The sequence below is a fragment of the Hyperolius riggenbachi genome, chromosome 3 (assembly GCF_040937935.1).
Source record: "Hyperolius riggenbachi isolate aHypRig1 chromosome 3, aHypRig1.pri, whole genome shotgun sequence".
In the NCBI taxonomy this organism is placed as follows: domain Eukaryota; kingdom Metazoa; phylum Chordata; class Amphibia; order Anura; family Hyperoliidae; genus Hyperolius; species Hyperolius riggenbachi.
Window position 1 is genome coordinate 34,439,909 of NC_090648.1, and position 27,830 is coordinate 34,467,738.

At 40.8% G+C, this 27,830-nt stretch overlaps 1 protein-coding gene and 1 long non-coding RNA gene across 4 annotated transcripts in view; one reads left to right on the forward strand and one right to left on the reverse strand.

Annotated features, from left to right (window-relative positions):
• Positions 1–27,830, forward strand: part of EFNB3 (ephrin B3) — a 191,003-nt gene that overhangs the window by 85,492 nt on the left and 77,681 nt on the right. Inside the window, exon 2 of the mRNA XM_068273976.1 lies at positions 21,742–22,037. Within this exon, the coding sequence (XP_068130077.1) occupies positions 21,742–22,037 (296 nt within the window). The remainder of the gene's footprint in view (positions 1–21,741; positions 22,038–27,830) is intronic.
• LOC137562543 (uncharacterized) overlaps positions 21,631–27,830 on the reverse strand; it is a 219,666-nt gene continuing 213,466 nt past the window's right edge. For all 3 annotated transcript variants that reach the window (XR_011030137.1, XR_011030138.1, XR_011030136.1), the window contains one exon: positions 21,631–21,991. This is a non-coding gene — a long non-coding RNA (uncharacterized lncRNA). The remainder of the gene's footprint in view (positions 21,992–27,830) is intronic.

The following is a 27,830-nucleotide window of genomic DNA, read 5'->3' on the forward strand; positions in this document are numbered from 1 at the left end:
TGACTGTTATCAGCGTATACCCTGTGTTATTATACAGTGCGGAGTGACTGTTATCAGCGTATACCCTGTGTTATTATACAGTGCAGAGTGACTGTTATCAGCGTATACCCTGTGTTATTATACAGTGCAGAGTGACTGTTTTCAGCGTATACCCTGTGTTATTATACAGTGCAGAGTGACTGTTATCAGTGTATACCCTGTGTTATGATACAGTGCAGAGTGACAGTTATCAGCGTACACCCTGTGTTATTATACAGTGCAAAATGACTGTTATCAGCGTACACCCTGTGTTATTATACAGTGCAGAGTGACAGTTATCAGTGTATACCCTGTGTTATTATACAGTGCAGAGTGACTGCTATCAGCGTATACCCTGTGTTATTATACAGTGCAGAGTGACTGCTATCAGCGTACACCCTGTGTTATTATATAGTGCAGAGTGACTGTTATCAGTGTATACCCTGTGTTATTATACAGCGCAGAGTGACTGTTATCAGCGTATACCCTGTGTTATTATACAGTGCAGAGTGACAGTTATCAGTGTATACCCTGTGTTATTATACAGTGCAGAGTGACTGCTATCAGCGTACACCCTGTGTTATTATATAGTGCAGAGTGACTGTTATCAGTGTATACCCTGTGTTATTATACAGTGCAGAGTGACTGTTATCAGCGTATACCCTGTGTTATTATACAGTGCAGAGTGGCTGTTATCAGTGTATACCCTGTGTTATTATACAGTGCAGAGTGACTGTTATCAGCGTATACCGTGTTATTATACAGTGCAGAGTGACTGTTATCAGTGTATACCCTGTGTTATTATACAGTGCAGAGTGACTGTTATCAGCGTATACCCTGTGTTATTATACAGTGCAGAGTGACTGCTATCAGCGTATACCCTGTGTTATTATACAGTGCAGAGTGACTGTTATCAGTGTATACCCTGTGTTATTATACAGTGCAGAGTGACTGTTATCAGCGTATACCCTGTGTTATTATACAGTGCAGAGTGACTGCTATCAGCGTATACACTGTGTTATTATACAGTGCAGAGTGACTGTTATCAGTGTATACCCTGTGTTATTATACAGTGCAGAGTGACAGTTATCAGTGTATACTCTGTGTTATTATACAGTGCAGAGTGACTGTTATCAGCGTATACCCTGTGTTATTATACAGTGCAGAGTGACTTATCAGTGTATACCCTGTGTTATTATACAGTGCAGAGTGACTGTTATCAGCGTATACCCTGTGTTATTATACAGTGCAGAGTGACAGTTATCAGTGTATACCCTGTGTTATTATACAGTGCAGAGTGACAGTTATCAGCGTACACCCTGTGTTATTATACAGTGCAGAGTGACTGTTATCAGTGTATACCCGGTGTTATTATACAGTGCAGAGTGACAGTTATCAGCGTACACCCTGTGTTATTATACAGTGCAGAGTGACTGTTAGCAGCGTATACCCTGTGTTATTATACAGTGCAGAGTGACTGTTATCAGCGTACACCCTGTGTTATACAGTGCAGAGTGACTGCTATCAGCGTACACCCTGTGTTATTATATAGTGCAGAGTGACTGTTATCAGTGTATACTCTGTGTTATTATACAGTGCAGAGTGACTGTTAGCAGTGTACACCCCGTGTTATTATATAGTGCAGAGTGACTGTTATCAGTGTATACCCTGTGTTATTATACAGTGCAGAGTGACTGTTATCAGCGTATACCCCGTGTTATTATATAGTGCGGAGTGACTGTTATCAGCGTATACCCTGTGTTATTATACAGTGCAGAGTGACTGTTATCAGCGTATACCCTGTGTTATTATACAGTGCGGAGTGACTGTTATCAGCGTATACCCTGTGTTATTATACAGTGCAGAGTGACTGTTATCAGCGTATACCCTGTGTTATTATACAGTGCAGAGTGACTGTTATCAGCGTATACCCTGTGTTATTATACAGTGCAGAGTGACTGTTATCAGTGTATACCCTGTGTTATGATACAGTGCAGAGTGACAGTTATCAGCGTACACCCTGTGTTATTATACAGTGCAAAATGACTGTTATCAGCGTACACCCTGTGTTATTATACAGTGCATGGTGACTGTTATCAGTGTATACCCTGTGTAGTTATACAGTGCAGAGTGACTGTTATCAGCGTACACCCTGTGTTATTATACAGTGCAGAGTGACTGTTAGCAGCGTATACCCTGTGTTATTATACAGTGCAGAGTGACTGCTATCAGCGTACACCCTGTGTTATTATATAGTGCAGAGTGACTGTTATCAGTGTATACTCTGTGTTATTATACAGTGCAGAGTGACTGTTAGCAGCGTACACCCTGTGTTATTATACAGTGCAGAGTGACTGTTATCAGCGTATACCCCGTGTTATTATATAGTGCAGAGTGACTGTTATCAGTGTATACTCTGTGTTATTATACAGTGCAGAGTGACTGTTATCAGTGTATACCCTGTGTTATTATACAGTGCAGAGTGACTGTTATCAGCGTATACCCTGTGTTATTATACAGTGCAGAGTGACTGCTATCAGCGTATACCCTGTGTTATTATACAGTGCAGAGTGACTGTTATCAGCGTATACCCCGTGTTATTATATAGTGCAGAGTGACTGTTATCAGCGTATACCCTGTGTTATTATACAGTGCAGAGTGACTGTTATCAGCGTATACCCTGTGTTATTATACAGTGCAGAGTGACTGTTATCAGTGTATACCCTGTGTTATTATACAGTGCAGAGTGACTGTTATCAGCGTATACCCTGTGTTATTATACAGTGCAGAGTGACTGCTATCAGCGTATACCCTGTGTTATTATACAGTGCAGAGTGACTGTTATCAGTGTATACCCTGTGTTATTATACAGTGCAGAGTGACTGTTATCAGCGTATACCCTGTGTTATTATACAGTGCAGAGTGACTGTTATCAGTGTATACCCTGTGTTATTATACAGTGCAGAGTGACTGTTATCAGTGTATACCCTGTGTTATTATACAGTGCAGAGTGACTGTTATCAGTGTATACCCTGTGTTATTATACAGTGCAGAGTGACTGTTATCAGTGTATACCCTGTGTTATTATACAGTGCAGAGTGACTGTTATCAGCGTATACCCTGTGTTATTATACAGTGCAGAGTGACTGTTATCAGCGTATACCCCGTGTTATTATATAGTGCAGAGTGACTGTTATCAGTGTATACTCTGTGTTATTATACAGTGCAGAGTGACTGTTATCAGCGTACACCCTGTGTTATTATACAGTGCAGAGTGACTGTTAGCAGCGTATACCCTGTGTTATTATACAGTGCAGAGTGACTGCTATCAGCGTATACCCTGTGTTATTATAAAGTGCAGAGTGACTGTTATCAGCGTATACCCCGTGTTATTATACAGCGCAGAGTGACTGTTATCAGTGTATACCCTGTGTTATTATACAGTGCAGAGTGACTGTTATCAGCGTATACCCTGTGTTATTATACAGTGCAGAGTGACTGTTATCAGCGTATACCCCGTGTTATTATACAGTGCAGAGTGACTGTTATCAGCGTATTCTCTGTGTTATTATACAGCGCAGAGTGACTGTTATCAGTGTATACCCTGTGTTATTATACAGTGCAGAGTGACTGCTATCAGCGTATACCCTGTGTTATTATACAGTGCAGAGTGACTGTTATCAGTGTATACCCTGTGTTATTATACAGTGAAGAGTGACTGTTATCAGTGTATACCCTGTGTTATTATACAGTGCAGAGTGACTGTTATCAGTGTATACCCTGTGTTATTATACAGTGCAGAGTGACAGTTATCAGTGTATACCCTGTGTTATTATACAGTGCAGAGTGACAGTTATCAGTGTATACCCTGTGTTATTATACAGTGCAGAGTGACTGTTATCAGTGTATACCCTGTGTTATTATACAGTGCAGAGTGACTGTTATCAGTGTATACCCTGTGTTATTATACAGTGCAGAGTGACTGTTATCAGTGTATACCCTGTGTTATTATACAGTGCAGAGTGACTGTTATCAGCGTATACCCCGTGTTATTATACAGTGCAGAGTGACTGTTATCAGCGTATTCTCTGTGTTATTATACAGCGCAGAGTGACTGTTATCAGTGTATACCCTGTGTTATTATACAGTGCAGAGTGACTGTTAGCAGCGTATACCCTGTGTTATTATATAGTGCAGAGTGACTGTTATCAGCGTACACCCTGTGTTATTATATACAGGATCTTTTCAAAAAATTAGCATATTGTGATAAAGTTCATTATTTTCTGTAATGTACTGATAAACATTAGACTTTCATATATTTTAGATTCATTGCACACAGCTGAAGTAGTTCAAGCCTTTTTATTGTTTTAATATTGATGATTTTGGCATACAGCTCATGAAAACCCAAAACTCCTATCTCAAAAAATTAGCATATTTCATCCGACCAATAAAAGAAAAGTGTTTTTAAAACAAAAAAGTCAACCTTCAAATAATTATGTTCAGTTATGCACTCAATACTTGGTCGGGAATCCTTTTGCAGAAATGACTGCTTCAATGCGGCGTGGCATGGAGGCAATCAGCCTGTGGCACTGCTCAGGTGTTATGGAGGACCAGGATGCTTCAATAGTAGCCTTAAGCTCATCCAGAGTGTTGGGTCTTGCGTCTCTCAACTTTCTCTTCACAATATCCCACAGATTCTCTATGGGGTTGAGGTCAGGAGAGTTGGCAAGCCAATTGAGCATAGTAATACCATGGTCAGTAAACCATTTACCAGTGGTTTTGGCACTGTGAGCAGGTGCCAGGTCGTGCTGAAAAATGAAATCTTCATCTCCATAAAGCTTTTCAGCAGATGGAAGCATGAACCCACTTTTGAACCTGAAACAGCGGCAGAAGCGCCTGACCTGGGCTACAGAGAAGCAGCACTGGACTGTTGCTCAGTGGTCCAAAGTAGTTTTTTCGGATGAAAGCAACTTTTACATGCCATTCGGAAATCAAGGTGCCAGAGTCTGAAGGAAGACTGGGGAGAGGGAAATGCCAAAATGCCTGAAGTCCAGTGTCAAGTACCCACAGTCAGTGATAGTCTGGGGTGCCATGTCAGCTGCTGGTGTTGGTCCACTGTGTTTTATCAAGGGCAGGGTCAATGCAGCTAGCTATCAGGAGATTTTGGAGCACTTCATGCTTCCATCTGCTGAAAAGCTTTATGGAGATGAAGATTTCATTTTTCAGCACGACCTGGCACCTGCTCACAGTGCCAAAACCATTGGTAAATGGTTTACTGACCATGGTATTACTGTGCTCAATTGGCCTGCCAACTCTCTTGACCTGAACCCCATAGAGAATCTGTGGGATATTGTGAAGAGAAAGTTGAGAGACGCAAGACCCAACGCGCTGGATGAGCTTAAGGCCACTATCGAAGCATCCTGGGCCTCCATAACACCTGAGCAGTGCCACAGGCTGATTGCCTCCATGCCACGCCGCATTGAAGCAGTCATTTCTGCAAAAGGATTCCCCACCAAGTATTGAGTGCATAACTGAACATAATTATTTGAAGGTTGACTTTTTTGTTTCAAAAACACTTTTCTTTTATTGGTCGGATGAAATATGCTAATTTTTTGAGATAGGAAATTTCGGTTTTCATGCGCTGTATGCCAAAATCATCAATATTAAAACAAATAAAAGGCTTGAACTACTTCAGTTGTGTGTAATGAATCTAAAATATATGAAAGTCTAATGTTTATCAGTACATTACAGAAAATAATGAACTTTATCACAGTATGCTAATTTTTTGAGAAGATCCTGTAGTGCAGAGTGACAGTTATCAGTGTATACCCTGTGTTATTATACAGTGCAGAGTGACTGCTATCAGCGTATACCCTGTGTTATTATACAGTGCAGAGTGACTGCTATCAGCGTATACCCTGTGTTATTATACAGTGCAGAGTGACAGTTATCAGTGTATACCCTGTGTTATTATACAGTGCAGAGTGACTGCTATCAGCGTATACCCTGTGTTATTATACAGTGCAGAGTGACTGCTATCAGCGTACACCCTGTGTTATTATATAGTGCAGAGTGACTGTTATCAGTGTATACCCTGTGTTATTATACAGTGCAGAGTGACAGTTATCAGTGTATACCCTGTGTTATTATACAGTGCAGAGTGACTGCTATCAGCGTATACCCTGTGTTATTATACAGTGCAGAGTGACTGCTATCAGCGTACACCCTGTGTTATTATATAGTGCAGAGTGACTGTTATCAGTGTATACCCTGTGTTATTATACAGTGCAGAGTGACTGTTATCAGCGTATACCCTGTGTTATTATACAGTGCAGAGTGACTGTTATCAGCGTATACCCTGTGTTATTATACAGTGCAGAGTGACTGTTATCAGTGTATACCCTGTGTTATTATACAGTGCAGAGTGACTGTTATCAGCGTATACCGTGTTATTATACAGTGCAGAGTGACTGCTATCAGCGTATACACTGTGTTATTATACAGTGCAGAGTGACTGTTATCAGTGTATACCCTGTGTTATTATACAGTGCAGAGTGACAGTTATCAGTGTATACTCTGTGTTATTATACAGTGCAGAGTGACTGTTATCAGCGTATACCCTGTGTTATTATACAGTGCAGAGTGACTTATCAGTGTATACCCTGTGTTATTATACAGTGCAGAGTGACTGTTATCAGCGTATACCCTGTGTTATTATACAGTGCAGAGTGACAGTTATCAGTGTATACCCTGTGTTATTATACAGTGCAGAGTGACAGTTATCAGCGTACACCCTGTGTTATTATACAGTGCAGAGTGACTGTTATCAGTGTATACCCGGTGTTATTATACAGTGCAGAGTGACAGTTATCAGCGTACACCCTGTGTTATTATACAGTGCAGAGTGACTGTTAGCAGCGTATACCCTGTGTTATTATACAGTGCAGAGTGACTGTTATCAGCGTACACCCTGTGTTATACAGTGCAGAGTGACTGCTATCAGCGTACACCCTGTGTTATTATATAGTGCAGAGTGACTGTTATCAGTGTATACTCTGTGTTATTATACAGTGCAGAGTGACTGTTAGCAGTGTACACCCCGTGTTATTATATAGTGCAGAGTGACTGTTATCAGTGTATACCCTGTGTTATTATACAGTGCAGAGTGACTGTTATCAGCGTATACCCCGTGTTATTATATAGTGCGGAGTGACTGTTATCAGCGTATACCCTGTGTTATTATACAGTGCAGAGTGACTGTTATCAGCGTATACCCTGTGTTATTATACAGTGCGGAGTGACTGTTATCAGCGTATACCCTGTGTTATTATACAGTGCAGAGTGACTGTTATCAGCGTATACCCTGTGTTATTATACAGTGCAGAGTGACTGTTATCAGCGTATACCCTGTGTTATGATACAGTGCAGAGTGACAGTTATCAGCGTACACCCTGTGTTATTATACAGTGCAAAATGACTGTTATCAGCGTACACCCTGTGTTATTATACAGTGCAGAGTGACAGTTATCAGTGTATACCCTGTGTTATTATACAGTGCAGAGTGACTGCTATCAGCGTATACCCTGTGTTATTATACAGTGCAGAGTGACTGCTATCAGCGTACACCCTGTGTTATTATATAGTGCAGAGTGACTGTTATCAGTGTATACCCTGTGTTATTATACAGCGCAGAGTGACTGTTATCAGCGTATACCCTGTGTTATTATACAGTGCAGAGTGACAGTTATCAGTGTATACCCTGTGTTATTATACAGTGCAGAGTGACTGCTATCAGCGTACACCCTGTGTTATTATATAGTGCAGAGTGACTGTTATCAGTGTATACCCTGTGTTATTATACAGTGCAGAGTGACTGTTATCAGCGTATACCCTGTGTTATTATACAGTGCAGAGTGGCTGTTATCAGTGTATACCCTGTGTTATTATACAGTGCAGAGTGACTGTTATCAGCGTATACCGTGTTATTATACAGTGTAGAGTGACTGTTATCAGTGTATACCCTGTGTTATTATACAGTGCAGAGTGACTGTTATCAGCGTATACCCTGTGTTATTATACAGTGCAGAGTGACTGCTATCAGCGTATACCCTGTGTTATTATACAGTGCAGAGTGACTGTTATCAGTGTATACCCTGTGTTATTATACAGTGCAGAGTGACTGTTATCAGCGTATACCCTGTGTTATTATACAGTGCAGAGTGACTGCTATCAGCGTATACACTGTGTTATTATACAGTGCAGAGTGACTGTTATCAGTGTATACCCTGTGTTATTATACAGTGCAGAGTGACAGTTATCAGTGTATACTCTGTGTTATTATACAGTGCAGAGTGACTGTTATCAGCGTATACCCTGTGTTATTATACAGTGCAGAGTGACTTATCAGTGTATACCCTGTGTTATTATACAGTGCAGAGTGACTGTTATCAGCGTATACCCTGTGTTATTATACAGTGCAGAGTGACAGTTATCAGTGTATACCCTGTGTTATTATACAGTGCAGAGTGACAGTTATCAGCGTACACCCTGTGTTATTATACAGTGCAGAGTGACTGTTATCAGTGTATACCCGGTGTTATTATACAGTGCAGAGTGACAGTTATCAGCGTACACCCTGTGTTATTATACAGTGCAGAGTGACTGTTAGCAGCGTATACCCTGTGTTATTATACAGTGCAGAGTGACTGTTATCAGCGTATACCCTGTGTTATTATACAGTGCAGAGTGACAGTTATCAGTGTATACCCTGTGTTATTATACAGTGCAGAGTGACTGCTATCAGCGTACACCCTGTGTTATTATATAGTGCAGAGTGACTGTTATCAGTGTATACCCTGTGTTATTATACAGTGCAGAGTGACTGTTATCAGCGTATACCCTGTGTTATTATACAGTGCAGAGTGGCTGTTATCAGTGTATACCCTGTGTTATTATACAGTGCAGAGTGACTGTTATCAGCGTATACCGTGTTATTATACAGTGTAGAGTGACTGTTATCAGTGTATACCCTGTGTTATTATACAGTGCAGAGTGACTGTTATCAGCGTATACCCTGTGTTATTATACAGTGCAGAGTGACTGCTATCAGCGTATACCCTGTGTTATTATACAGTGCAGAGTGACTGTTATCAGTGTATACCCTGTGTTATTATACAGTGCAGAGTGACTGTTATCAGCGTATACCCTGTGTTATTATACAGTGCAGAGTGACTGCTATCAGCGTATACACTGTGTTATTATACAGTGCAGAGTGACTGTTATCAGTGTATACCCTGTGTTATTATACAGTGCAGAGTGACAGTTATCAGTGTATACTCTGTGTTATTATACAGTGCAGAGTGACTGTTATCAGCGTATACCCTGTGTTATTATACAGTGCAGAGTGACTTATCAGTGTATACCCTGTGTTATTATACAGTGCAGAGTGACTGTTATCAGCGTATACCCTGTGTTATTATACAGTGCAGAGTGACAGTTATCAGTGTATACCCTGTGTTATTATACAGTGCAGAGTGACAGTTATCAGCGTACACCCTGTGTTATTATACAGTGCAGAGTGACTGTTATCAGTGTATACCCGGTGTTATTATACAGTGCAGAGTGACAGTTATCAGCGTACACCCTGTGTTATTATACAGTGCAGAGTGACTGTTAGCAGCGTATACCCTGTGTTATTATACAGTGCAGAGTGACTGTTATCAGCGTACACCCTGTGTTATACAGTGCAGAGTGACTGCTATCAGCGTACACCCTGTGTTATTATATAGTGCAGAGTGACTGTTATCAGTGTATACTCTGTGTTATTATACAGTGCAGAGTGACTGTTAGCAGTGTACACCCCGTGTTATTATATAGTGCAGAGTGACTGTTATCAGTGTATACCCTGTGTTATTATACAGTGCAGAGTGACTGTTATCAGCGTATACCCCGTGTTATTATATAGTGCGGAGTGACTGTTATCAGCGTATACCCTGTGTTATTATACAGTGCAGAGTGACTGTTATCAGCGTATACCCTGTGTTATTATACAGTGCGGAGTGACTGTTATCAGCGTATACCCTGTGTTATTATACAGTGCAGAGTGACTGTTATCAGCGTATACCCTGTGTTATTATACAGTGCAGAGTGACTGTTATCAGCGTATACCCTGTGTTATTATACAGTGCAGAGTGACTGTTATCAGTGTATACCCTGTGTTATGATACAGTGCAGAGTGACAGTTATCAGCGTACACCCTGTGTTATTATACAGTGCAAAATGACTGTTATCAGCGTACACCCTGTGTTATTATACAGTGCATGGTGACTGTTATCAGTGTATACCCTGTGTAGTTATACAGTGCAGAGTGACTGTTATCAGCGTACACCCTGTGTTATTATACAGTGCAGAGTGACTGTTAGCAGCGTATACCCTGTGTTATTATACAGTGCAGAGTGACTGCTATCAGCGTACACCCTGTGTTATTATATAGTGCAGAGTGACTGTTATCAGTGTATACTCTGTGTTATTATACAGTGCAGAGTGACTGTTAGCAGCGTACACCCTGTGTTATTATACAGTGCAGAGTGACTGTTATCAGCGTATACCCCGTGTTATTATATAGTGCAGAGTGACTGTTATCAGTGTATACTCTGTGTTATTATACAGTGCAGAGTGACTGTTATCAGTGTATACCCTGTGTTATTATACAGTGCAGAGTGACTGTTATCAGCGTATACCCTGTGTTATTATACAGTGCAGAGTGACTGCTATCAGCGTATACCCTGTGTTATTATACAGTGCAGAGTGACTGTTATCAGCGTATACCCCGTGTTATTATATAGTGCAGAGTGACTGTTATCAGCGTATACCCTGTGTTATTATACAGTGCAGAGTGACTGTTATCAGCGTATACCCTGTGTTATTATACAGTGCAGAGTGACTGTTATCAGTGTATACCCTGTGTTATTATACAGTGCAGAGTGACTGTTATCAGCGTATACCCTGTGTTATTATACAGTGCAGAGTGACTGCTATCAGCGTATACCCTGTGTTATTATACAGTGCAGAGTGACTGTTATCAGTGTATACCCTGTGTTATTATACAGTGCAGAGTGACTGTTATCAGCGTATACCCTGTGTTATTATACAGTGCAGAGTGACTGTTATCAGTGTATACCCTGTGTTATTATACAGTGCAGAGTGACTGTTATCAGTGTATACCCTGTGTTATTATACAGTGCAGAGTGACTGTTATCAGTGTATACCCTGTGTTATTATACAGTGCAGAGTGACTGTTATCAGTGTATACCCTGTGTTATTATACAGTGCAGAGTGACTGTTATCAGCGTATACCCTGTGTTATTATACAGTGCAGAGTGACTGTTATCAGCGTATACCCCGTGTTATTATATAGTGCAGAGTGACTGTTATCAGTGTATACTCTGTGTTATTATACAGTGCAGAGTGACTGTTATCAGCGTACACCCTGTGTTATTATACAGTGCAGAGTGACTGTTAGCAGCGTATACCCTGTGTTATTATACAGTGCAGAGTGACTGCTATCAGCGTATACCCTGTGTTATTATAAAGTGCAGAGTGACTGTTATCAGCGTATACCCCGTGTTATTATACAGCGCAGAGTGACTGTTATCAGTGTATACCCTGTGTTATTATACAGTGCAGAGTGACTGTTATCAGCGTATACCCTGTGTTATTATACAGTGCAGAGTGACTGTTATCAGCGTATACCCCGTGTTATTATACAGTGCAGAGTGACTGTTATCAGCGTATTCTCTGTGTTATTATACAGCGCAGAGTGACTGTTATCAGTGTATACCCTGTGTTATTATACAGTGCAGAGTGACTGCTATCAGCGTATACCCTGTGTTATTATACAGTGCAGAGTGACTGTTATCAGTGTATACCCTGTGTTATTATACAGTGAAGAGTGACTGTTATCAGTGTATACCCTGTGTTATTATACAGTGCAGAGTGACTGTTATCAGTGTATACCCTGTGTTATTATACAGTGCAGAGTGACAGTTATCAGTGTATACCCTGTGTTATTATACAGTGCAGAGTGACAGTTATCAGTGTATACCCTGTGTTATTATACAGTGCAGAGTGACTGTTATCAGTGTATACCCTGTGTTATTATACAGTGCAGAGTGACTGTTATCAGTGTATACCCTGTGTTATTATACAGTGCAGAGTGACTGTTATCAGTGTATACCCTGTGTTATTATACAGTGCAGAGTGACTGTTATCAGCGTATACCCCGTGTTATTATACAGTGCAGAGTGACTGTTATCAGCGTATTCTCTGTGTTATTATACAGCGCAGAGTGACTGTTATCAGTGTATACCCTGTGTTATTATACAGTGCAGAGTGACTGTTAGCAGCGTATACCCTGTGTTATTATATAGTGCAGAGTGACTGTTATCAGCGTACACCCTGTGTTATTATATACAGGATCTTTTCAAAAAATTAGCATATTGTGATAAAGTTCATTATTTTCTGTAATGTACTGATAAACATTAGACTTTCATATATTTTAGATTCATTGCACACAGCTGAAGTAGTTCAAGCCTTTTTATTGTTTTAATATTGATGATTTTGGCATACAGCTCATGAAAACCCAAAACTCCTATCTCAAAAAATTAGCATATTTCATCCGACCAATAAAAGAAAAGTGTTTTTAAAACAAAAAAGTCAACCTTCAAATAATTATGTTCAGTTATGCACTCAATACTTGGTCGGGAATCCTTTTGCAGAAATGACTGCTTCAATGCGGCGTGGCATGGAGGCAATCAGCCTGTGGCACTGCTCAGGTGTTATGGAGGACCAGGATGCTTCGATAGTAGCCTTAAGCTCATCCAGAGTGTTGGGTCTTGCGTCTCTCAACTTTCTCTTCACAATATCCCACAGATTCTCTATGGGGTTGAGGTCAGGAGAGTTGGCAAGCCAATTGAGCATAGTAATACCATGGTCAGTAAACCATTTACCAGTGGTTTTGGCACTGTGAGCAGGTGCCAGGTCGTGCTGAAAAATGAAATCTTCATCTCCATAAAGCTTTTCAGCAGATGGAAGCATGAACCCACTTTTGAACCTGAAACAGCGGCAGAAGCGCCTGACCTGGGCTACAGAGAAGCAGCACTGGACTGTTGCTCAGTGGTCCAAAGTAGTTTTTTCGGATGAAAGCAACTTTTACATGCCATTCGGAAATCAAGGTGCCAGAGTCTGAAGGAAGACTGGGGAGAGGGAAATGCCAAAATGCCTGAAGTCCAGTGTCAAGTACCCACAGTCAGTGATAGTCTGGGGTGCCATGTCAGCTGCTGGTGTTGGTCCACTGTGTTTTATCAAGGGCAGGGTCAATGCAGCTAGCTATCAGGAGATTTTGGAGCACTTCATGCTTCCATCTGCTGAAAAGCTTTATGGAGATGAAGATTTCATTTTTCAGCACGACCTGGCACCTGCTCACAGTGCCAAAACCATTGGTAAATGGTTTACTGACCATGGTATTACTGTGCTCAATTGGCCTGCCAACTCTCTTGACCTGAACCCCATAGAGAATCTGTGGGATATTGTGAAGAGAAAGTTGAGAGACGCAAGACCCAACGCGCTGGATGAGCTTAAGGCCACTATCGAAGCATCCTGGGCCTCCATAACACCTGAGCAGTGCCACAGGCTGATTGCCTCCATGCCACGCCGCATTGAAGCAGTCATTTCTGCAAAAGGATTCCCCACCAAGTATTGAGTGCATAACTGAACATAATTATTTGAAGGTTGACTTTTTTGTTTCAAAAACACTTTTCTTTTATTGGTCGGATGAAATATGCTAATTTTTTGAGATAGGAAATTTCGGTTTTCATGCGCTGTATGCCAAAATCATCAATATTAAAACAAATAAAAGGCTTGAACTACTTCAGTTGTGTGTAATGAATCTAAAATATATGAAAGTCTAATGTTTATCAGTACATTACAGAAAATAATGAACTTTATCACAGTATGCTAATTTTTTGAGAAGATCCTGTAGTGCAGAGTGACTGTTATCAGTGTATACCCTGTGTTATTATACAGTGCAGAGTGACTGCTATCAGCGTATACCCTGTGTTATTATACAGTGCAGAGTGACTGCTATCAGCGTATACCCTGTGTTATTATACAGTGCAGAGTGACAGTTATCAGTGTATACCCTGTGTTATTATACAGTGCAGAGTGACTGCTATCAGCGTATACCCTGTGTTATTATACAGTGCAGAGTGACTGCTATCAGCGTACACCCTGTGTTATTATATAGTGCAGAGTGACTGTTATCAGTGTATACCCTGTGTTATTATACAGTGCAGAGTGACAGTTATCAGTGTATACCCTGTGTTATTATACAGTGCAGAGTGACTGCTATCAGCGTATACCCTGTGTTATTATACAGTGCAGAGTGACTGCTATCAGCGTACACCCTGTGTTATTATATAGTGCAGAGTGACTGTTATCAGTGTATACCCTGTGTTATTATACAGTGCAGAGTGACTGTTATCAGCGTATACCCTGTGTTATTATACAGTGCAGAGTGACTGTTATCAGCGTATACCCTGTGTTATTATACAGTGCAGAGTGGCTGTTATCAGTGTATACCCTGTGTTATTATACAGTGCAGAGTGACTGTTATCAGCGTATACCGTGTTATTATACAGTGCAGAGTGACTGCTATCAGCGTATACACTGTGTTATTATACAGTGCAGAGTGACTGTTATCAGTGTATACCCTGTGTTATTATACAGTGCAGAGTGACAGTTATCAGTGTATACTCTGTGTTATTATACAGTGCAGAGTGACTGTTATCAGCGTATACCCTGTGTTATTATACAGTGCAGAGTGACTTATCAGTGTATACCCTGTGTTATTATACAGTGCAGAGTGACTGTTATCAGCGTATACCCTGTGTTATTATACAGTGCAGAGTGACAGTTATCAGTGTATACCCTGTGTTATTATACAGTGCAGAGTGACAGTTATCAGCGTACACCCTGTGTTATTATACAGTGCAGAGTGACTGTTATCAGTGTATACCCGGTGTTATTATACAGTGCAGAGTGACAGTTATCAGCGTACACCCTGTGTTATTATACAGTGCAGAGTGACTGTTAGCAGCGTATACCCTGTGTTATTATACAGTGCAGAGTGACTGTTATCAGCGTACACCCTGTGTTATACAGTGCAGAGTGACTGCTATCAGCGTACACCCTGTGTTATTATATAGTGCAGAGTGACTGTTATCAGTGTATACTCTGTGTTATTATACAGTGCAGAGTGACTGTTAGCAGTGTACACCCCGTGTTATTATATAGTGCAGAGTGACTGTTATCAGTGTATACCCTGTGTTATTATACAGTGCAGAGTGACTGTTATCAGCGTATACCCCGTGTTATTATATAGTGCGGAGTGACTGTTATCAGCGTATACCCTGTGTTATTATACAGTGCAGAGTGACTGTTATCAGCGTATACCCTGTGTTATTATACAGTGCGGAGTGACTGTTATCAGCGTATACCCTGTGTTATTATACAGTGCAGAGTGACTGTTATCAGCGTATACCCTGTGTTATTATACAGTGCAGAGTGACTGTTATCAGCGTATACCCTGTGTTATTATACAGTGCAGAGTGACTGTTATCAGTGTATACCCTGTGTTATGATACAGTGCAGAGTGACAGTTATCAGCGTACACCCTGTGTTATTATACAGTGCAAAATGACTGTTATCAGCGTACACCCTGTGTTATTATACAGTGCAGAGTGACAGTTATCAGTGTATACCCTGTGTTATTATACAGTGCAGAGTGACTGCTATCAGCGTATACCCTGTGTTATTATACAGTGCAGAGTGACTGCTATCAGCGTACACCCTGTGTTATTATATAGTGCAGAGTGACTGTTATCAGTGTATACCCTGTGTTATTATACAGCGCAGAGTGACTGTTATCAGCGTATACCCTGTGTTATTATACAGTGCAGAGTGACAGTTATCAGTGTATACCCTGTGTTATTATACAGTGCAGAGTGACTGCTATCAGCGTATACCCTGTGTTATTATACAGTGCAGAGTGACTGCTATCAGCGTACACCCTGTGTTATTATATAGTGCAGAGTGACTGTTATCAGTGTATACCCTGTGTTATTATACAGTGCAGAGTGACTGTTATCAGCGTATACCCTGTGTTATTATACAGTGCAGAGTGACTGCTATCAGTGTATACCCTGTGTTATTATACAGTGCAGAGTGACTGTTATCAGCGTATACCGTGTTATTATACAGTGCAGAGTGACTGTTATCAGTGTATACCCTGTGTTATTATACAGTGCAGAGTGACTGTTATCAGCGTATACCCTGTGTTATTATACAGTGCAGAGTGACTGCTATCAGCGTATACCCTGTGTTATTATACAGTGCAGAGTGACTGTTATCAGTGTATACCCTGTGTTATTATACAGTGCAGAGTGACTGTTATCAGCGTATACCCTGTGTTATTATACAGTGCAGAGTGACTGCTATCAGCGTATACACTGTGTTATTATACAGTGCAGAGTGACTGTTATCAGTGTATACCCTGTGTTATTATACAGTGCAGAGTGACAGTTATCAGTGTATACTCTGTGTTATTATACAGTGCAGAGTGACTGTTATCAGCGTATACCCTGTGTTATTATACAGTGCAGAGTGACTTATCAGTGTATACCCTGTGTTATTATACAGTGCAGAGTGACTGTTATCAGCGTATACCCTGTGTTATTATACAGTGCAGAGTGACAGTTATCAGTGTATACCCTGTGTTATTATACAGTGCAGAGTGACAGTTATCAGCGTACACCCTGTGTTATTATACAGTGCAGAGTGACTGTTATCAGTGTATACCCGGTGTTATTATACAGTGCAGAGTGACAGTTATCAGCGTACACCCTGTGTTATTATACAGTGCAGAGTGACTGTTAGCAGCGTATACCCTGTGTTATTATACAGTGCAGAGTGACTGTTATCAGCGTACACCCTGTGTTATACAGTGCAGAGTGACTGCTATCAGCGTACACCCTGTGTTATTATATAGTGCAGAGTGACTGTTATCAGTGTATACTCTGTGTTATTATACAGTGCAGAGTGACTGTTAGCAGTGTACACCCCGTGTTATTATATAGTGCAGAGTGACTGTTATCAGTGTATACCCTGTGTTATTATACAGTGCAGAGTGACTGTTATCAGCGTATACCCCGTGTTATTATATAGTGCGGAGTGACTGTTATCAGCGTATACCCTGTGTTATTATACAGTGCAGAGTGACTGTTATCAGCGTATACCCTGTGTTATTATACAGTGCGGAGTGACTGTTATCAGCGTATACCCTGTGTTATTATACAGTGCAGAGTGACTGTTATCAGCGTATACCCTGTGTTATTATACAGTGCAGAGTGACTGTTATCAGCGTATACCCTGTGTTATTATACAGTGCAGAGTGACTGTTATCAGTGTATACCCTGTGTTATGATACAGTGCAGAGTGACAGTTATCAGCGTACACCCTGTGTTATTATACAGTGCAAAATGACTGTTATCAGCGTACACCCTGTGTTATTATACAGTGCATGGTGACTGTTATCAGTGTATACCCTGTGTAGTTATACAGTGCAGAGTGACTGTTATCAGCGTACACCCTGTGTTATTATACAGTGCAGAGTGACTGTTAGCAGCGTATACCCTGTGTTATTATACAGTGCAGAGTGACTGCTATCAGCGTACACCCTGTGTTATTATATAGTGCAGAGTGACTGTTATCAGTGTATACTCTGTGTTATTATACAGTGCAGAGTGACTGTTAGCAGCGTACACCCTGTGTTATTATACAGTGCAGAGTGACTGTTATCAGCGTATACCCCGTGTTATTATATAGTGCAGAGTGACTGTTATCAGTGTATACTCTGTGTTATTATACAGTGCAGAGTGACTGTTATCAGTGTATACCCTGTGTTATTATACAGTGCAGAGTGACTGTTATCAGCGTATACCCTGTGTTATTATACAGTGCAGAGTGACTGCTATCAGCGTATACCCTGTGTTATTATACAGTGCAGAGTGACTGCTATCAGCGTATACCCTGTGTTATTATACAGTGCAGAGTGACTGTTATCAGTGTATACCCTGTGTTATTATACAGTGCAGAGTGACTGTTATCAGTGTATACCCTGTGTTATTATACAGTGCAGAGTGACTGTTATCAGTGTATACCCTGTGTTATTATACAGTGCAGAGTGACTGTTATCAGCGTATTTTCTGTGTTATTATACAGTGCAGAGTGACTGTTATCAGCGTATACCCCGTGTTATTATATAGTGCAGAGTGACTGTTATCAGTGTATACCCTGTGTTATTATACAGTGCAGAGTGACAGTTATCAGCGTATTTTCTGTGTTATTATACAGTGCAGAGTGACTGTTATCAGCGTATACCCCGTGTTATTATATAGTGCAGAGTGACTGTTATCAGCGTATACCCTGTGTTATTATACAGTGCAGAGTGACTGTTATCAGCGTATACCCTGTGTTAATATACAGTGCAGAGTGACTGTTATCAGTGTATACCCTGTGTTATTATACAGTGCAGAGTGACTGTTATCAGCGTATACCCTGTGTTATTATACAGTGCAGAGTGACTGCTATCAGCGTATACCCTGTGTTATTATACAGTGCAGAGTGACTGTTATCAGTGTATACCCTGTGTTATTATACAGTGCAGAGTGACTGTTATCAGCGTATACCCTGTGTTATTATACAGTGCAGAGTGACTGCTATCAGCGTATACCCTGTGTTATTATAAAGTGCAGAGTGACTGTTATCAGCGTATACCCCGTGTTATTATACAGCGCAGAGTGACTGTTATCAGTGTATACCCTGTGTTATTATACAGTGCAGAGTGACTGTTATCAGCGTATACCCTGTGTTATTATACAGTGCAGAGTGACTGCTATCAGTGTACACCCTGTGTTATTATACAGTGCAGAGTGACTGTTATCAGGGTATACCCTGTGTTATTATACAGTGCAGAGTGACAGTTATCAGCGTATACCCTGTGTTATTATACAGTGCAGAGTGACTTATCAGTGTACACCCTGTGTTATTATACAGTGCAGAGTGACTGTTATCAGGGTATACCCTGTGTTATTATACAGTGCAGAGTGACAGTTATCAGCGTATACCCTGTGTTATTATACAGTGCAGAGTGACAGTTATCAGCGTATACCCTGTGTTATTATACAGTGCAGAGTGACTGCTATCAGTGTACACCCTGTGTTATTATACAGTGCAGAGTGACTGCCCTGTGTTATTATACAGTGCAGAGTGACTGTTATCAGCAAATACCCTGTGTTATTATACAGTGCAGAGTGACTGTTAGCAGCGTACACCCTGTGTTATTATACAGTGCAGAGTGACTGTTATCAGGGTATGCACTGTGTTATTATACAGTGCAGAGTGACTGTTAGCAGCGTATACCGTGTGTTATTATACAGTGCAGAGTGACTGCTAACAGCGTACACCCTGTGTTATTATACAGTGCAGAGTGACTGCTATCAGCGTACACCCTGTGTTATTATATAGTGCAGAGTGACTGTTATCAGTGTATACCCTGTGTTATTATACAGTGCAGAGTGACTGTTATCCGTGTATACTCAGTCCTTTATTTATGTAGTGTAGTTTGATCATTATCAGTGTATATTACTCAGTGTTACTAGTAGTGGTGGGTGGTTATCTGCTATGTACAAGCAGATGTTCTGGTGACCTCCCTGTCTTTTGTCTTGTTTAGTTCCTTTGTCCCATCTATGGACTGGTTCATTCAGTTGCACAATAGAAGGGGGGAGGCTGAGTATAATTGGGCACTGGGATGTAGATAGAGTGACCTCTAAACCTGTTCCAAGAACTCATCAAATTCTTTGCAACAGGTGTCCCTTTTAGTAGTTATGGCTCATACACACGGGGTACGGCTGTCGCCGCAACCACAAGGCACGCGCTTGTTTTGCTGCGACAGGTCGCCCGTGTGTATGACGCGCGCGCCCCGAACCGTCGCCCGTCGGAGCTGTCGCCAGGCGATTGACATGTTCAATCGCCGGCTATAGCTGTCGCCGCAACTTCGCCGGAACTGTCGCTAGTCCCGCGTGTGTATGCGGGCTAGCGACAGGAGACCTACGCGAGTGAATGGAGCATCCGGCCAGGGGATGCTCCATTCACAAACAGCTTCTGCCGCGTCTCTGCCTTTCTGGCAAGATGTGTGGACAGCTGTCGCTGGCAGGGAGCTTTTGCTCCCTGGCTGTTTGCGTGCACGCATGCAACGGGGGACAATTGTCCCCCGTGTGTATGTAGCTTTAGCCTTAAGGGGTCCATACACTGGTCGATTTCAGCCATCGATCGATTGATTCTATAGAATCAATAAGAAATCAATTACTTCAAATCAGCAAATCAATCGATTTGTGATCAATTTCGATCGATTTTGATGGATTTGATCTATTTGACAGGATAGAAAATCTAGGTCGATCTGCTGCTGGCAGCAGATGGATGGCCCATAGGGTTGCATTGGATCTAATGGTGCAATAATGCATTTACATCGATTTTCAATAGATGTAATTCTGAAATCTATTGGAAATCTGTTCCTTGTGTGTGGCACACATCAGATAGACTCCTGTCAGATTCTACTTGGCAGGCGTCTGCCAGAAATCTATCTGATGGTCGAATTTGCTGCAAATCTATCAGTGTATGGCCACCTTTAGTTAGTTAGTAGAAAGTCTTCCTTTTGGTAGTTAGCATAACATTATAGCTTAAAGTGGACCTGAACTCTTGCACAGGACAGAAGGAAAACAGAGAGAAATGCACCCTGTATGTATTGAGAGAGTTTAGGCAGTCTAATTCCCCCTCATCTGTGACTAATCTCCTCTGTAATTTGATCTCTCAGCTGTGTCTGCTGGCTGCCTCTGCACAGCAGCTCATTGGAAAGCACAGGTTGTTAACCCTATGTCTGTTTCCATGACAGCAGTAAGTAGACAAACTGCAGATTTATTGCAGGATTTGTATCAGCTGTAACAAAGAAATGTTTTTCTTGAAAGAAAACCCGAAGTGGGTTTGAAAAATCCTATTAGGACACGGAGGCAAGTGTTGTATACAAAGCCCAGCCTCTGTGTCCTTACACACTGTCTCCAGGCTCCCCCAGGGCTCTGCTGTCCCCCATTAAAAAAAACCCGCTAGCCTAACGACACGCAGATTGTCACTAGCTGGCTGTTTACCTTCAGGCTGCCACTCACTGCCGCTCCCCCGCCTCCTGTATAGCGCGGCTCCCCACCTGCATCCCTTTCCTCCCCGCCTCCGTAACCTTCCTCCAATCGGCTTACAGAGGCGGGGAGGGAAGGGACACAGGCGGGGACACAGGCGGGGAGCAGAACATTTGATTATGTGGGAACAAGTCAAACATGTTTAAATAAAAAAAAAAAAAAAAAGACCTTGTAGTTTTTGAGAAAAATTATTTAAAAAAAATTGTTTTTTTAAACTGGTAAGATGACATTTACCTGTGTTACAGGGGGACATAAGTGACAAAGGGGGGGAATTGGGGCGAATATGCTCGTTGAGTTCTCACTAATGTGACCGTACTGTAGATGTTTGTGGCATCGCTAACCCATTTTTTGTTTTTTCCTGTAGGTTTCAGGATGTGGGAGGTTACGTCTTATATCCACAAATCGGGGACCGATTAGACTTATTATGCCCTCGCTCCGAGCCTCGTGGACCCTTTTCTTCATCTCCGTATGAATACTACAAGCTTTACCTAGTGGGTACAGAGGAGGAAGTGCTAACCTGCTCTGTCCTACGGACGCCAAACCTCCTCCTAACGTGTGATCGGCCGGGGCAGGACCTCCGCTTCACCATCAAATTCCAAGAGTACAGTCCAAACCTGTGGGGACACGAGTTCAAATCACATCGGGATTACTACATCATAGGTGAGGAACCACAGAGACTTACATTCCCCAAAGTTGGGTCATTTGTGTATGTATTCTGAACATGCTCGGTCGTTCAGCCAATCAGAGTGCTCTAAGTCAAGAGCCAATCAGAACGTCTCTTTTACCAAATCAACATCAGTAAAGTTAGTTCTGATTCATATTGGTTGCAATAGTTTGATTGATTTGTTGTGGCAGTTGAACAGTGGAGACCTTTAGGTCTCCATTCACACTAGAAGCGCTTTTCTGAGTGTTTTGCAATTGATTCGCATTTTTTAAAATTGCTCTCATTCACTTTCATTAAAATCGCTGAAAAATCGCTGCGATTTCACGATCACGTACGCAAAAATCGCTGCAATTTTTGCGTGATTTTAATGAAAGTGAATGGGAGCGATTTTAAAAACCGCTAATCAATTGCAAAACGCTTAGAAAAGCGCTTCTAGTGTGAATGGGGCCCTAAATAACCCAGAAAATCTTGATGGGATTCAAAATTGTCTGCTATCAATTAGCGGGGTCATATCTGACCACTGGGAAGGTGGCTGAAAGATCAGTATTATTATTATTATTTTTATTATTATTTAGTATTTATATAGCGCCGACATATTACGTAGCGCTGTACAGTATATATATATATATATATATATATATATCTTGTCACTAACTGTCCCTCAAAGGAGCTCACAATCTAATCCCAACCATTGCCATATGTCTATATTATGTAGTGTAAGTACTGTAGTCTAGGGCCAATTTAGGGGGAGCCAATTAACTTATCCGTATGTTTTTGGAATGTGGGAGGAAACCGGAGTGCCCGGAGGAAACCCGCGCAGACACGGAGAGAACATACAAACTCTTTGCAGATAGTGCCCTGGCTGGGATTGGAACCGGGGACCCAGCGCTGCAAGGCGAGAGAGCTAACCACTACGCCACCGTGCTGCCCAGTAGAGATTATGTGATTGCTGTCTGCAGTGGCTGTGAGACATTGTTTTAATAATTCCAGGTTGTCATGGTTTCATTACAAAAATGCAACAATTTAACAAGTTATCTCAACGTGGACGTTTATATGCGTCCAGTTTTGAGACTCGCTAGCACAATCTGGATGTACCGGTCCTGTCAATCGTAAGTGGTTGCGCGCTCATGCCGCTCGTTCACGGCAGAACTTACACTTCGGGGATTGGTGAATGGGAACATGTGTTCCCTGAGCCAACCATAGTCCATATACATAAATCAACTTGATTCCAATCAGGAGCCATGTTCATTAATAATAAAGCAAGTAAAAGGTAATGTAAAACAAAATTGAACACTAGTGATTGTAGCGCCATCTTGTGACCAAAAAGTAAAATTACAATAAAATAAATAAAAATATTACTATAGCTATTAAATCCCTTTTAACCCCACCCCCAGTTACCAAAAAGAAACTTACCGTATTTAAAAAGAGGGAGGTGGGGTTTAAATACATAAATAGTTGATGTAGGGACTCAGCTTTTTTTAAATGTACAGTGGTGTGAAAAACTATTTGCCCCCTTCCTGATTTCTTATTCTTTTGCATGTTTGTCACACTTAAATGTTTCTGCTCATCAAAAACCGTTAACTATTAGTCAAAGATAACATAATTGAACATAAAATGCAGTTTTAAATGATGGTTTTTATTATTAAGTGAGAAAAAAACCTCAAAACCTACATGGCCTGTGTGAAAAAGAAATTGCCCCCTGAACCTAATAACTGGTTGGGCCACCCTTAGCAGCAATAACTGCAATCAAGCGTTTGCGATAACTTGCAACAAGTCTTTTACAGCGCTCTGGAGGAATTTTGGCCCACTCATCTTTGCAGAATTGTTGTAATTCAGCTTTATTTGAGGGTTTTCTAGCATGAACCGCCTTTTTAAGGTCATGCCACAACATCTCAATAGGATTCAGGTCAGGACTTTGACTAGGCCACTCCAAAGTCTTAATTTTGTTTTTCTTCAGCCATTCAAGATCGCTTCAGCTTGAGTTGACGAACAGATGGCCGGACATTCTCCTTCAGGATTTTTTGGTAGACAGTAGAATTCATGGTTCCATCTATCACAGCATGCCTTTCAGGTCCTGAAGCAGCAAAACAACCCCAGACCATCACATTACCACCACCGTATTTTACTGTTGGTATGATGTTCTTTTGCTCAAATGCTGTGTTACTTCTACGCCAGATGTAACGGGACACGCACCTTCCAAAAAGTTCAACTTTTGTCTCATCGGTCCACAAGGTATTTTCCCAAAAGTCTTGGCAATCATTGAGATGTTTTTTAGAAAAATTGAGACGAGCCGTAATGTTCTTTTTTGCTTAAAAGTGGTTTGCGCCTTGGATATCTGCCATGCAGGCTGTTTTTGCCCAGTCTCTTTCTTATGGTGGAGTCGTGAACACTGACCTTAATTGAGGCAAGTGAGGCCTGCAGTTCTTTAGATGTTGTCCTGGGGTATTTTGTGGCCTCTCGAATGAGTTCTCTCTGCGCTCTTGGGGTAATTTTTGTCGGCCGGCCACTCCTGGGAAGGTTCATCACTGTTCCATGTTTTTGCCATTTGTGGATAATGGCTCTCACTGTGGTTCGCTGGAGTCCCAAAGCTTTAGAAATGGCTTTATAACCTTTACCAGACTGATAGATCTCAATTACAGTACTTTTGTTCTCAGTTGTTATTGAATTTCTTTGGATCTTGGCATGATGTCTAGCTTTTGATGTGCTTTTGGTCTACTTCTCTGTGTCAGATAGCTCCTATTTAAGTGATTTCTTGATTGAAACAGGTGTGGCAGTAATCAGGCCTGGTGGTGACTACAGAAATTGAACTCAGGTGTGATAAACCACAGTTATGTTATTTTTTAACAAGGGGGGGGCAATCACTTTTTCACACAGGGCCATGTAGATTAGGAGTTTTTTTTCTCACTAAATAATAAAAACCATCATTTAAAACTGCATTTTGTGTTCAATTATGTTATCTTTGACTAATAGGTAACGGTTTTTGATGAGCAGAAACATTTAAGTGTGACAAACATGCAAAATAATAAAAAATCAGGAAGGGGGCAAATAGTTTTTCACACCACTGTATGTCATGAGGGTATATTACCGGTACTGTTATTTTAGCAAATAAAGGGTTGGAATTATTGATAGGGTAAAAAAACAAACAAACCACAAAACAGAGAAAATACACCTTTATTTCGAAGTGACATATTGTCAACATGCATTGTACTAGGAACATCATTTAAATGTTGTGATAGCCAGGACAAATGGGCAAATAAAATATGTGCATTGTTTATTTTAAAACTATAGGGGATTTCATTGGCGAGATAGTGTATTATTCCATCTTTTCCTTTTATTTCCTATAAAATGCATAGAAAATAAAATACGGTAATTACTGAAAACAAGTATCGCTCACAAAATGCCTAATTTGTGGCAAAACCCCACAAGACATAGATCATCTGGGTGTGATAAGCAGTGATAAAGTTATGGCCAATGAATGGGAGGAGGATGGTTTGTACATCTAAGAAGGCAACAGTAAGGAAGCATTGTAGTGAAAAGAATGTAATTAATAAGTTTGCTTATTTTTTTCAATATTCTTTTATATATTTTTTTAGCTGTTTGCCCATTGTAAAATCTTTCCTCTCCCTAATTTACATTCTGAAATGTATCACTGGTGGTGACATGTTTAGTCCTGTCAGGTAAAGCTATGCGGAATGTTTGTTTCTGAGAATTCTGAAGTCAGTACAAAATATGCCAGCTCTCCCAGAATCCTCTGGGTGGAGAATTCCAAATAATTAAACAGCCAAGGCTAAGCATCACTGGAAGGGCGGGTCTACATACCAATATACAACAATATAAACATGAAGGAAGTGTTCCTTAAACCAGTGATGATGAAGCCATGATAATTAACGTAAAAGTGTGTATCCTGCATTACTACATGTCACTACCTCCTGCCTCTTTTATGTCAAACAATAGATAAAGTATTTAGAGCAACATATGCTTGTCATCATGAGCCACTAGATAATAGATCAGACGTCCACAGAAATCCGATAGAATACCGTTTCGATGCTGTACAATCTATGCTGCCGTCGACACCCCTCCCCCACCACCGTGTTTCTGCCCACGCTTAATCAACAAAAGAACAAGCTTACCTCATTGAGGTGTGATCAATATTTCAATAAAGACAGAGCCCTATTTATTTATAGAGAATATTCCTAATATTCTACAAACGATTTTTTCAAAAATGAAAGCAGTTGTTTTTAAATGTAAATGACAGAATGGGGTGACGACAGAAACTCATTTAAAAAAAAATTGGAATCGTTTTTTCCTAATAAAGAGCCTGTGTCGCCGGCAGTGTAGCTCTAAACCTGGCCAAACATAATCCAATAATCACTCGATTTTGTTTTCAATCGTCATTTGATTGATGGTAAGATCAACATTATGATCAATATAACAATCAAAATAATTATCGATTATTTTTTGACCGACTAAAGATCATCATCAGAGATCAGACTTTTGACTGATTTTAGCCCTTATAAACTGGAAGACATAATTTATTAATTGTAATTGCAAATATTTAAATCTATTTTAATTTACAAGTGATTAGACAATAATCACTTGTAAATAAATTGTACAGTGTAGGGCAACCTTTATTTCTGTATATATCATTCAGCATTAATGGTGCCATCTTGAAGTACCAAATACCCATGCCATGTGTACTAATTCACTGATATACCTTCATGGATGCTGGCTTTAGGACTATACGCTGCTAACAGCATTGATGTTCCTTCACTTCAGTCTGTATTAAATAAGCTCAGGCCCAGAGAAGGTGGAAGTGTTTTTTGGATCACTTTGGTTTAAGAACTGTGTTTATAGATAATGTTGTTTAGAAATGTTCCTGAGCTCATGCAGTGATTTCCAGTACAAAAGCATGTCTGTTTTTATTCATTGCTGTCACAGAGTCAAAAGATAAAACCCATCCAATACTGGCTTTCAGCCTTGACCCTTTTGCATATAGAAATAGTTGAGGATTATCTGAATCTCCTAAGGACATTATGTACTTTAAATGATGACTTGACTTCCCCAAATCTTAGCAGTTTTACACTGAGAAATTGTATTCTTTAATTGTTGCATTGTTCGCCTATGCAGTTGTTGCAGAGTGGTGTACCTCCCACCATCTTTATTTATTTTGTGAGACACATCCTCTCTGGGATGCTATTTCCACACACAATCATATTATTGACCCGTTGCCAGTTAAATTGATTAGTTATGAGATGTTCCAACAGGCAGTGTTTTTCATAATTCCAAAACTTTTCTATTCTTTTGTTGTCTCTGCTCCAACTTTTCTGAAACAAGCATGCTGGCATCAGATTCAACACGATCTTTGATATGTTCTTTTTGTACTACTTTATTTACGATTAAATATAGAATTTAAATTATTTAAAAATCATTGTTTTTTATTCTTTACAATTTCCAGCCTGCCAACGTCTTTGTAAATGGAGTTGTAGTAAAACCATAAAATGGTGAATGGTGGTGTTTAGGCTCTCTACTGTTACCAAACCTCAGTTAACTGAGGCCCTTGTGTTCTTATGCTCTAGTTGTTGGTTGATTTTTGGTTATTTGATGTTTTGGTTGGTTGATTTTTTTTTCCTGCTGCAATGCTACCAATTAAAGGGACCCTAAGCAGTAAGCAAAATAGGAAATGTGGACTTGCCTGGGGCTTCCTCCAGCTCCCCGTAGCCCATGGTCCTCTGGGTCCCTTCCATGGTCCCGCTGCCAGCTCCGGTAATCCGGTGATGTGCGGTTCTCTA